This window comes from Dermacentor albipictus, chromosome 9 (assembly GCF_038994185.2).
Source record: "Dermacentor albipictus isolate Rhodes 1998 colony chromosome 9, USDA_Dalb.pri_finalv2, whole genome shotgun sequence".
NCBI lineage: Eukaryota > Metazoa > Arthropoda > Arachnida > Ixodida > Ixodidae > Dermacentor > Dermacentor albipictus.
In genome coordinates, this window is record NC_091829.1 from 42,567,742 (window position 1) to 42,579,729 (window position 11,988).

At 50.8% G+C, this 11,988-nt stretch overlaps 1 protein-coding gene across 1 annotated transcript; it reads right to left on the reverse strand.

Annotated features, from left to right (window-relative positions):
• LOC139049828 (uncharacterized) lies at nt 1-11,685 on the reverse strand. Its single transcript, XM_070525646.1, has 2 exons — nt 10,804-11,685; nt 1-1,512 (listed from the first exon to the last, which is right to left on the reverse strand). The coding sequence occupies exons 1-2, from the start codon at nt 11,357-11,359 to the stop codon at nt 35-37; spliced, it is 2,034 nt and encodes a 677-aa protein (XP_070381747.1). The 5' UTR covers nt 11,360-11,685; the 3' UTR covers nt 1-34.
• Between the last annotated feature and the right edge of the window lie 303 nt (nt 11,686-11,988).

Below are 11,988 nucleotides of genomic sequence, written 5' to 3' on the forward strand. Positions count from 1 at the left end.
TTGCAGAATATCCGCTGTGCGCGGAAACGTCTAATCACTTCCGTGATGGTGATGTCGAGGCCGAAATCCTACTGCGGATACGACTGACCAGCTTCTGGACACGCTCGGAAGAGCCGGACAACTTCTGCAGGTACGGCGTGATCCTCCGGATCTTTGCGGACACGTCATTGTAGTTGACCCGCAGAAGGCGATGCAGGGCCGTCAAAGCGCGGTAAACCTGTTCCTCGCCGAGGTCGCCCTGCAAAAACTGCGCGATGGCCGCGGACAGCTCCTCGGCAGCGTCGTCGAACAGCTCCCGCGTGGTGAGATTGAATACGAGCGCGGCGGCGAACTCCTGCGCGATCAGCCGGTCGCTAAGGAGCCCGTGGACCACAGCGCGGACAGTGGCTTTGGCGTTGCTGCACACCCGGCCGCTGCTGTCTCGCCACTCGGTTACGTACAGCAGCCACTCGCAGCTGGCGACGTGGCTGCACAGGTTGCAGAGCAACTTGAGCACTTCGTCCTGCTCCTGGGGAGAAAGCTTCGCGATTCGGTTGACGTGGTTCATGACGACGTGCGTCCTGCGGTCCTGGTGCAGGAGGAGGATGACGTCCTTGATCAGCGCCGCCGCCTGCAGCACTCGCAGTAGCGACAGCCGCGCCGCGCACTTGACGTCGGGCGACGTCAGCAGCTTTTCGATCAGGTCGAGCAGCTCCGGGCCGAGCGCCCAAGCGCCGTGGCCCTCGACGAGGTACTCGCGGAGGTGGTCCAGCTGCGTGCGCTCGCTTTCGGTGATGGCGGTTCTTTTGAGGTGTCCTTCGAGCTCCTTGAAAGCGGCGATGCCGTCCACCCGAGGGTAGAAGATCGGTTGGTCGCCACCGCGCTCATCATCGCGCTCTTCCTCGCTCCCTGCATCTGGACTCGTTTCTCCAGGCGCACTACCGCGAGCGGAGCCAGGTTTCTGACGGCCTGGGGAGGGCGACCTCTTCGACCTTTGTCGCGCTCCGCTTGGAGAATCCTGTCCCGGCGCCTTGTCGACACTAATGGCGAGGCGCTCGAAGAAAGGCACCAGCGTGCTGCCCATCGGCGTGCGCAGGAAGTCGTCGGGGAGTTCCAGGATCTCTCGCGGGATGGACTTGCCGGTCAGGAACAGGGCGACGTCTTGCGAGAAGTTGTTGCAGTTGTGGCGGAACAGGTTGTACGTGCTGCCCTTGTAGCTGGTCTCGCCTAGTTCGCGGATGTAGTCCAAGAACACCCTGTGAGGCAGCTCCGTGCGACCGAGGCTTATGACCTTGTCCGGTTCCTGGAGGATGGTCCTTCCCGCCGGACAGCTGTCGATGCCCGTCGAGCCGAAGAAGTATTCCCTGCCGCGGACGACGATGCTCGTGTGCCACACGCCGGGCAGCTGCCTTCCCAGGAGAGCGGGGGAGAGTTTCTTGGCCAGTCCCTTGGACAGGTCGTACACGTAGAGCTGAACTTCGAATCCGGACATTTCGCTCAGGCTCACAGTGAGCCGAAGAAATCTGGTGGCTACTTAGGTGCTGTGATGCAGTAAACGCTGCACTAGAAGCCTAGACGAGCTGTCTTGGGCACGGTAAAGCCTCCTGCTTCCGATGACTCAGAAAAGACGACAGGCTCGGCGCCGACCACAAAGTGCATGGGCCTTCTTCTTTCTTTGTTCGGTGCCACGCGGCGCTGCCTGCTTCTTCTTTCTCTTTCGACGCTGGTAAGAAACAGTCACGCGCTTATATTTGGTTTTGGCCATATGTATGCTGTCATGGAGGGAGAAAAAAAAACACAGAAAGAAAGACAGCAGTGCTGCGCGACATTGCAGTATAGCAATCCAATTTCCAGCAAAAGTGCAGCGCTTCCACGAATTTGAAATTGCCCATCACGCTGTGATAAATGACGCACATCCTAAGGACGTGTCTGAATATAAAAATGTTCTTTTTTTTTGTTGTAAAATAACGTGGCTCTACTTACGACGAAAGCAAGGAACGTCACAGCGATACTGCTGCACCTCTGCGGCTGCTTTCAAGAGATCAAAGAAAGAAATCACGCTGCTTCGTAGGTACGTTGCACCGATCTTTGCAGCTTGTCGTAGCGATAAGCACCCAGGCCGTTAAAGAGTCATTTGTCACTCCTCAGGCTGCCAAATGTAACACAATGTTTCTCTCGATCGGTTTCAGTAAGAATTTCAGTTGCTTGTAATTAAATAACTTACCTCAAAGCGTTGCTCGCATATGAATGGCTCGTTTGGAACATTAAACGCCCGCGCGTAAAGATTTTGAGCAATTAAGAAATTTTTACAAAGGCAGCTATTCATTCACGCGCATTTTACTTCTAGTCCCACTTCGAGACTGGCCGGTCTAGCCCTCTGGCCCGTTCGCGGTCCAGTGGGCTTTACAAAGTTATTCCACGGAATTTTGAGTATGACAGCTCATAAACAAATGTCATGAAGCAAAACACCGACAGCGCATGCCTTTTATGTTTCTGTGATATGGCCACGTCTCGACCACGTCTCTACTGGCCTTGGTCTCAACTACGTCTTGACGTAGCCGGCGTTAGCGGCATGCCGATCAACACCATCAACAACCATCAACATCAACGCTGATGCTTTCAGGTAGCGTGTGTGAGTTTATTGACCAGTAGCCTTCACCCAAAAAAATCACGTACACGTGACGCCTGCGGCAGAGAGGATGTTCCACATCCGCCGCCAAGGTTTGTGAGTGGTGGCGCTGGCTAACACTCCCAGGGTTACTTCTAGCAGTAAAACATAAATACCCCAAAAAAGGGGATGGGAGAACGGCGCCGGTGGTAGCTCAATTGGTAGAGCATCGCACGCGTAATGCGAAGGCGTGGGATCGTTCCCCACTGCGGCATGTTCTTTTTTTCATCCACTTCCATTTCCATTGATTTATCATCTTTTAATTCAATTAGTAAGCACAAGTAATTTCCCCTACGTGGTCCGTGGTGTCACTTTTTGATGGCTTCTTATGATACTATTTGTCGTGTGCCACACAGCTTCGTTGGTCATCCAGAGTGTAATGGCTCATGATATTAAAACGAAGCTTTCTTTGCCTCTTTATAAGACTTTCCCACTGCTACTGCTGCTGTGGGCTGCTGCTGTCTGGCATGCCGCTAACACCCGCCATGTAAGGACGTGGTCGAGACGTGGCCATATATGATTTGATAAAACCAAAATCCCACAGGCTTTTGCCACAAGTGTCCGTTCGGAAACTCCAGGATACGTGACGAGATTTAATATCGGCATGTATGTAAAGAACGCCACACAAGTATGCATGCATGTAAATAGTATCCATGCATGCATCCAAGTATCCAAGTATCAAGTATATAAGTATCAAGTATATCAAGTATCAAGTATACGAAGTATTAAAGTATATCAAGTATTCAAGTATTCTGAGTATCCAAGTATTCATGCATGTAAAGAACGCCACACAAGTATGGCGTTCTTCTCACTGCAAGCAATTAAAGGTATCGAGATAACGGGTATCTTGCACTCCAGCGGGCAAGTACGCGTTAATTACAGCAAATGGCGTGCCACCAGGAAGCGTTATATCCAATACTATCATTTTACATTATAGTGACATCATCTGATGTGCTATTATAGCTTTGTGGGAGATCTTTGGTGACACACACACACACACACACACACGCACACGCACGCACACACGCACACACACACACACGCACGCACGCACACACACATACACACACACACACACACACACTCAAAATACAGACTTAACGATCATCCTACGCCTTCGCCCTATCACTTTTGCAGTTATGCGCGAGTCGCCGCAAGCTGATAAGTGCGGATCAGCCGTGACGTAAAGCGGCTGCACTAATGCGAAATACCGCTAAGCCATACTTGTCACACAGCGGTGGTCCACTCGCCCGACGATACAGTGAAGCGTCCGACGGAGCGAACGATCATTGCAGCCCGCAAAATGGGAGGCACATGAGCACTTCGCGAGTCTCGAGGCCAGGCTTGCCGAAGCGCCGGCGATGTAGTTGGCGCGATGATGCAATCCTGTCCGAAGCTATTGAAATGAAGGCCCGTTTGTATTCATGTCGTAAGCTCCAGTAAACCCCTTGCTATAATGCCCTCGCGTTATGCCGGAGCCGTTTTCGATAATAGAGTGAGTGGAAATTCGACACGTGCTCCTAGCGATTTCTCGCTTTCGCTTACGGCAGTTAGTTAGCAACACGAACTGCTAAATGTGGCGAGTTCTACGTAGTGAATACTGTTACGTTTCGCCTACGACGCGCGGTAAAGCCGGCGCGGATGCAACGTACGCCGGAGCTTCGTTCAAAGCGGCGGACATTTTGGCCCGTTCGGAGCGGCCGCGACGCATCCCCGCCGAGCGCGTCCCGGCATGTTCAGTGCCACGTGTCTTTGTGTGTGCGTGTGTGTGTGCCCACGCTTGTCAAAGCGCGGCAGCCGGGGAGAGGAGCTCCCCAAGTGTGAAGCGAGGAGGTCTGACCGGCGCCGGCCCGGCTGATGCGTCACTACACTCGTCTCTACATGTCTCAGTCCGTCCGTGCCTCGCTGTCACGTGGTGTCGTCCCGTGACCTTCCTTCTTGCCCGCGACGCCAAGAGTATAAGAGCAGCTGCCCCCGGACGCCAGGAGAGAGGCTCCGATTTCTTCTGTTGAGTAACGTGCTCTCCCGTCTCTCCACTTCGGTCGACCTGACCGGCCGCTCTTTTGCGATGCTAGAATAAACAAGTTGTTCTGTTAGCAGTCGACTCATGCTTTGCCAGGACCTTCGGATGCTTCCAGTTGTGCCCCAGGCCGCCAGGCCAACGCTACCCTTGGGGCTTGCGACCCAGTTGCAATAACGGGCGTCAGCACTGAGGTTCCAACAATACGCAGCGGGTTAATGCGCGCATACGCGTTCTTTTCTCAATGTGACAACCGGCCTCAAATTTCCAAGACGACGCTTCTTCATCTTGCGGGATCAGGGCCCATCCGATGAGTGGTTTACGTCCAGTGGCGTAGCTAGGTCGTCTGGCACCCGGGGCCCATAAGTCTTCTGTCAACCCCCTCCTCCCCCCCCCCCGGCTGTAGTCGAGGAAGGCGAGGATATCAAGTTCTGGGTGTCTTCAGACGTATATGACACCCCCCCCCCTCCCCCTCACTGGCCCCTTGCACCCGGGGCCGACGGCCCCCCGGCCTCCCCTGTTGCTACGCCACTGTTTACGTCACCCTGGCCCTCATGCCTCTGCCGGGCCCTTTCTGAGCTGAAATCTCGTAACCGACATTTACTCGACGGCACAGAGAACCGGCATTTACTCGGCGGCAAGTCTCTCAATCAAATTCCCATATATAGTGGCCGCTGGGAATCACCACTGAAGCGCAGGGTCTAGCCGTGCTCGAAATGCGCCGCTGTCATGCGTCGGTGACACGAATGTTAAGAAAAACGTAGGCAGTGAATTAGACGTAAAAGATAAAAAAAATGAATAAAAAGACGTTTGTGGAGCTTTAAAAGGAAGGAAATAAGAAACCAATAAAGATAAATTGTAAAACGCGAAGTGCTTTGATGTCACTCACGGTGTCAACGCTAGTTGCGTGAGAAGAACGTAGGTTATCACGTTTTTGCGACAGGGTTGGGGTGTCTGCGGCATAATATTGTCATATTTATGCTGAGATGACTCAGCTATTTGTAATGTAATGCCAAGATACTCAGCAAGTTTGTACCGCGAGGAACGTTAATCAGAACGTTGATGAGAACGTTAAGCGGACAGCAGTGAAGATCAGCCCAAGGACGATGCGAATATTGCTGAAAAAATAAGTCTTGAAGAGTTGGGAATGGGATTGTTACAGCCATAGGGTGACATAGATAAAGCAGGGATGGCCAGTATGCTAAAAATCCATAGCTATTGTAACACACAATTACCTCAAGCAGGTTTGGTTCGAAGTGGAGGCTTTTAGAGATCGTCACCATCTTCAACACAGTTCCGAGAGGTGTTGAAGAGCTATTCGTCAAAGTTCGTTGGTCATTACAAACGGGAAAGTAAATTTCATAGATTATTCATTTTGTCGGCGATTGGTTTTCGGAAACATATGCACAAATGCATAGCCGCCTTGTGGAAGCTTTTCCGCCATTTTGAGGAAGTTGAACATTGATAGAATCGTGAACGCGCTTTCAGGGGATGATAGCGACCTCCACCATTTTTTTTAGTATTTACCTAGATAGAAGACCTATAAGACAACGTAAAAAAAATAAATTGAAAAAAAAGAAAAACAAAACAATGCAGACACGCCAGCACGGAAGCAGAATAAAGGTTATATAACGCAATGAGAGCTGAAACGGGTAAAGGTCGGCATATATGTTCAGAGATGGGAAGAAAGCACTGCGAATAAAAGCAATAAAAGCGGGTAATGATATTCTTGTGTAGGTTAAGAGGCAAAGCAGAATAAGAAAGGAAATTCTACAATGATTGCATACCACTACGTCCTTACGGTGATCCTTATGACGGCTAAAAGTTCGTAGCCTCGAGCTGCCGTCTAGTATTCGTGGCAGAAGGCATTTTACGGCCGCCGAGAGCACACAATTCGACACGAATGTAATCTCGAAGGCCATGCTCTTTGTTCCACTTGGCTGTATTGCCCTCCGCCAGATGGCAAAGCTAGTCCACACCTCGTAATCCCTCGCGTGGTGGAAGTAAAATCCTCTCCCGATTCTTTTCTGCCTACATGGCTCCTTACTTTCCGCGCGTTCCTATCGATCAGGCAGAACCACGGTGTAAGAATACATTATTATTCTTACACCGTGGGCAGAACAAACTCTCGACGGCTCGATAGATTTCGCAACGGTGGCGCCTCTCTTCGGAACGTCGTCAAGCATAATCTTTATTATTTTTTCGCCTTGTCGACAGGTGGCGCAAGCTCAGTTGACGGTTCAGTCCCCTTCGAGTTTAAAAGAATTTGAAAGTATTTGAAGATCATGATCATCATGATCATGAGACTCTACCGATTTTCTTCTTCATTTATTGTACCACATACCTTACATAGCTTACATTTATTGTACCACATACCACATAGCTACAGGCTGTATGCATTGCAAAATTAGCAGAATAAAATGTGACTTCTAAAAGCGTATATTTCAGATTTGTGCCGTGAGTTCCATCGAAAACGATGATTTTACCTTGTTTTTTTACATTTAACCTTTTCTCTTTACGCGCGTTTATGTTGGCCTTCGTCAGTCATAGCTTCTCAAGTATCGCGTGGCAGTTTCGTTTGCAAAACATCATCAAATATTCACAAAGGAAAAAAAAAGAGGCCGAACAAATTCCTGGTGTCTATCGATTGAAGAGGAACTTTCTTTAAGTTTTCGACAACGGTGCATGTTAACACATCACATCCTATGTTCGAACATTCGTGTGTAGTCGCTGTAGTCGCCCGTCAACCATGCTTCAGTGTATTGATTAAAGTAGGATCCCATTCACCAATTCTTGATACATTGGCGATATAGTGGGCGCATGTTCGAGTGTGAGGTGAAGTGGATGTGTGTAGATAAAGCACGAGAAACTAACTGTGCCAGGAAGCGGCGCTATACCCTTTCTCACTGTTTAACGAGCGGTATCGAGGGCGAGCTCCACCACTGGAAAAGCTGGCGCTGCCGTCGGCGTGACGTGGTATGAGGGATCACGTGGACACAGCAGCCGCATCCGCTGCTTCGGAAGCGCCGAAGCAGGCTGAAAACGAAAGTTTAAAGTCCCACCTGCGCTGTGGTTCTGACTAAATGGGGAGTTTTTCCTGCTTCCGGTGCCTGCTTGAGAACACTTGAAACCAGTAGCTATAATAGGTAGTGGTTGTCTTTGAAGGCGTGCAACATCGTAGGCTACTGCTCGGTGCAGCAGTGCCGGACGTACGCAACGGAACCCGGTGTCAGCCTTCTCACGTATTCACAGGACAAGAAGCTGTGGGAAGCTAGCCTCGCGAAACTTACGACCGGCAAGCAGCCATTGGCTACAACTCGGACGTGCAGCCAGCACTTCCGCCAGGATGATTTCTGCTACGGCGTCGGGGCTGCGATGTTCAGTGAGCAGCAAAAAGTGCTCACTCAGACGCTCGCCAGCGCGCGTTCCCCGGCTAATGTCATGAAGCTTTCTTTTATGAATGACCTTGTTGATACTAGAAGCTGGCACGTTCACTGGGATGGAAAGGGAACGGTAAGAAGCTCACAAAAAATGGCATATGCTCATGTTTGTTTCAGCACCAAACAATCAATACACTTGATTAAGAAAAAAAGCGGCAAATTGCTTGCTGAGAAGACCGATAAACATACAATGCGATGCAACTTGAGAAATAATGATATTGAAACGTCCAAGAATTTAGAAAAAAATAACAGATTGAATCGTCCCGACGCCATATCAAAAGCATCCGTAGGCGTCGAAGTTTCTAGTTATAGTTAAATTATTTTTGAATAGTTCTGATAGCGTTGCTTGTGTACGGTCAAATGCTCATATCAAGCGGTCTAAACGTCATGGCACGGTACGAAGACGTGCTCGCACCACGAAACATTGTGCGCGGACATGCATGCATGCAGACGCGCAGTCGTTCACTGCGAACCCGGGCGATCGCTGCATTGCGGCTTCATTCTGTTATACTCCATTTCGCTATACAGATAGCCCACTACAAGAACATATTTCACATTCTTTGCTTTCGGCGACTGCCTACCTTTCAAGTAAGAAACCGATTCGCGGGACTCCATGGCGGCGACCACACGGAGTGGGCGTTCACTGTACGTATTCAGTAAAGAGAGAGCTTCTGTAAACCATTCTGCGTTTTCTGTTTGCCTGATATCATTACTTTGACAGTAAAAACTTCTGTCCTTTCGAGAGTACTTACAGAAATGCCCAGGAGGGCTCCCGCGTGGTGTTATTATCGAGCGCCAACAGCCAAACATGTATGAGGAGCGCGTCGCGTTATCCCTCATACTACGCAAGCGAGGCGCTTGCCGACAGTGCTAACTCTTGCCGACGTTCTGTAGTTGAAGTGCTTACGCTGAAGGTTAGCGGTACAACGCCGGTGGAAGAGTGAAATTTTTTTTAATCCCCGAGGAAAGCCGTCAATTGAGAAGGGTCGAAAAAAGGGCAGACTCCTTACGCAGCAGAGGTCCGTGTACCAGGTCATTTATTTCGTTCCTTAATATGCAAGTCATTACTTTCACAGCCAACTACAGCACACGTCTTCCCTCTACCGTCACATATCCTCACGTGGGTCTAAAACACGCTGTACACCCTGCGCTGTATTCCTACAAATGCCCACACAGCGATCAATGCGCAACGCTTTGCCACATGGTATGGGCTTGCGCAAGCACACCACAGCTCACACCCATAACACACCCCACCACACGGCAATGGGAGGTGGCGCTGTACAGCTCAGACTCGACGGACCAGCTCAACCTGGTCAATCGAGCGAGAAGGGCAGCTAAGGCCGCAGGACAACTAGACTGAGGGCTCCACCCACTGCAGAGCAGAAGAGAGACCTACGCTCGTGTGCTCTTTTCTACAAAGCTTCCTCTCTCTCCCTCTACCATTCCACGTTTTGCAGCAACAGTGCAGCACAGTGCGTTAGCGAAAGCCCAGTTGCGTTACCGACAGCTAATCGCGCAGTAACAGGGCAGAAGCGCTAATGGTTTCGTATATGTGTGCTATCGCCGAGGCAGTTGACGTGCGGCGCGCAGCCGAAAGCACCATCTCGTTTGTCTAGAACAATCCGTTCCGCGAAAAGGGTCTAAACGGTGAAAGCGAGATCCTTTGCGAAACATTGGAAGAATTTGTGGCTGCATCTGTACTCCCAGTGATCAGCCGGCACTCAACCGGGACGAAAACAAGTTCCGGCTGCAATGCGATCCGAATATCCTGTTTGAATCGCCGAGCACTTTAATGCAATGTGCGCTTAGGCCACTTTATTTGCAGTTTATCAGTTGCGCACGATTTCTATTCGTTTCTTCTTGCTGCGCAGCTGTCTGAATCTTTCGAGGGGGCGTGTCATTCACGACCGAGAAAAATGGTCTTCTGTCGTCTCCTTTGTACACGCCTGGTGGCCTCAACTGCCCCTTTATTATTGGTCAGTAGTGCAGAGTATCTCTCTTTTCATAGAGTTAGTGTACGAACTCTAAAGGAAAAGCTGGCAAAAAAATCGGAAACTGCAAAGGTGCTGCCTTGTTGCTACGACTAATTTCTGCAGCGCTAAAGTTTTCAAAATGTCAGGCAAGAAGAAGCATATATAGGTGCACGTACATTTGGAACAGGTGTAAAGTTCATCCCCATATTTTTCGGAAAGATCGCATAATTATTTATAACATTTTGTCGTAAAATGAACGGTGCGCGAAAGGATGCGTTTGCAGGAGCGTATAAGCTAGATGGTGCCACCATACTGATGAAGGCCCAGGGATCGCGGTGACTGCACCTCTCGTCTGAATCGCATCTCGTCATGCGCCTGCGCGCCTACACAGAGTAGCAACATGGCGGCGCCCTTGCGGTTGCTGATTTCAGTGCATGAACGATATGGGGAGCTTTTCCTCTAGAGTTGTTTATGTTAACAGTTTTTTTTTCTGGTTATTTGGGAAACACAGCTGTTATTCGCGAAACACGTTTCAAGTGAGAGCTGGCTGTCAATTATCGATGGGATTTATTAGCGAGTTGTTGGGAAGCATAAAGAACAATCGAAACATTTCAATGAGCTATTGGTAGGTTCAAGTAACAACGCGGTCAACAAAAAAAAAAAACAAATGCTACTGAATTCTGCTAGAAATTGTCATAAGGGATCATCACCAGTTCTTGCATCAACAGTCATCTCTCCTAGCGCTCAGCCTTTTCGAATTTTGTCCGCCTAGAGAATCCTGTCCTAGCGCCGTATCGACAGTAATCGCAAGGCGCTCGAACAGAGGCACCAGCGTGCTGCCCATCGGCGTGCGCAAGAACTCGTCGGGGAGTTCCAGGATATCTCGCGGGATGGAGCTGCCGGTCAGGAAGACGGCGACGTGTTGCGAGAAGTTGTTGCAGTTGTGGCGGAAGAGGTCGTACGTGCTGGCCTTGAAGCCGTACTCTCCCAGCTGCCACATGTAGTCCAAGAAGACGTCGTGAGGCAGCTCCGTGCGACCGAGGCTCACGACCTGGTCCGGTTCCTGGAGGGCGGTCCTTCCCGCCGGACAGCTGTCGATGCCCGCCGAGCCGAAGAAGTATTCCGTGCCGCGGACGACGATGCTCGTGTGCCACACGCCGGGCAGCTCCTTCCCGAGGAGAGCGGGAGAGAGTTTCTTGGCCAGTCCCTTGGACAGGTCGTACACGTACAGGAGCGCTTCGAATCCGGTCTCGGCGTTACCACTCGATTCGTTCGCCATGACACCGACGTTCCCGGCGAGCGGAAGAATTGCGGCGGCTGCTTCGGCGTTGTGGTACAACAAACACTGCACTAGACGCCTAGTTAGGCTGTCTTGAGCACGGCAAAAGCTCAGGCTCCCAGTGAAGAGGACGGCTGCGCCTCGATGCCTCCAGATCAACGCGGACCATCCATTGCCATCGTCTTTGTTCGTTCGGTGCCACGCATCACTGTCTGCTTTTGCTCACGATGACGGCCCTTGGAAGAATGTCACGCGCTTGTGGGTGGTTCTGCTGCGAAAATATCGCAGTTTTGCCAATCGCGCCACCTGGTGCCCCAGCGCTGGGGCTCCCCTGGAGTCAAGATCAGAGCAGTGGGCGTGTACGTTGTGTGTTACTTGCTGGCATGACTGTTCATTTTTCATCCGATGCTTCGCCCCATCGCTTTTGCAGTTATGCGGGAGCCGTGGTTACAGCTGATTAGAGCGGCTGACCCGTGACGTATAACGCGAATGCTACTGCGAGAAACCGCTCAGTCATACCTGCTAGGCATTGGTGACCCTCACATACCTCGCGAGACGATGCTGCGGAAAATCACACAGAGTGAACATTCGCTGCGGCGTGTAATATTGGTCGCACATGCGCACTGCGG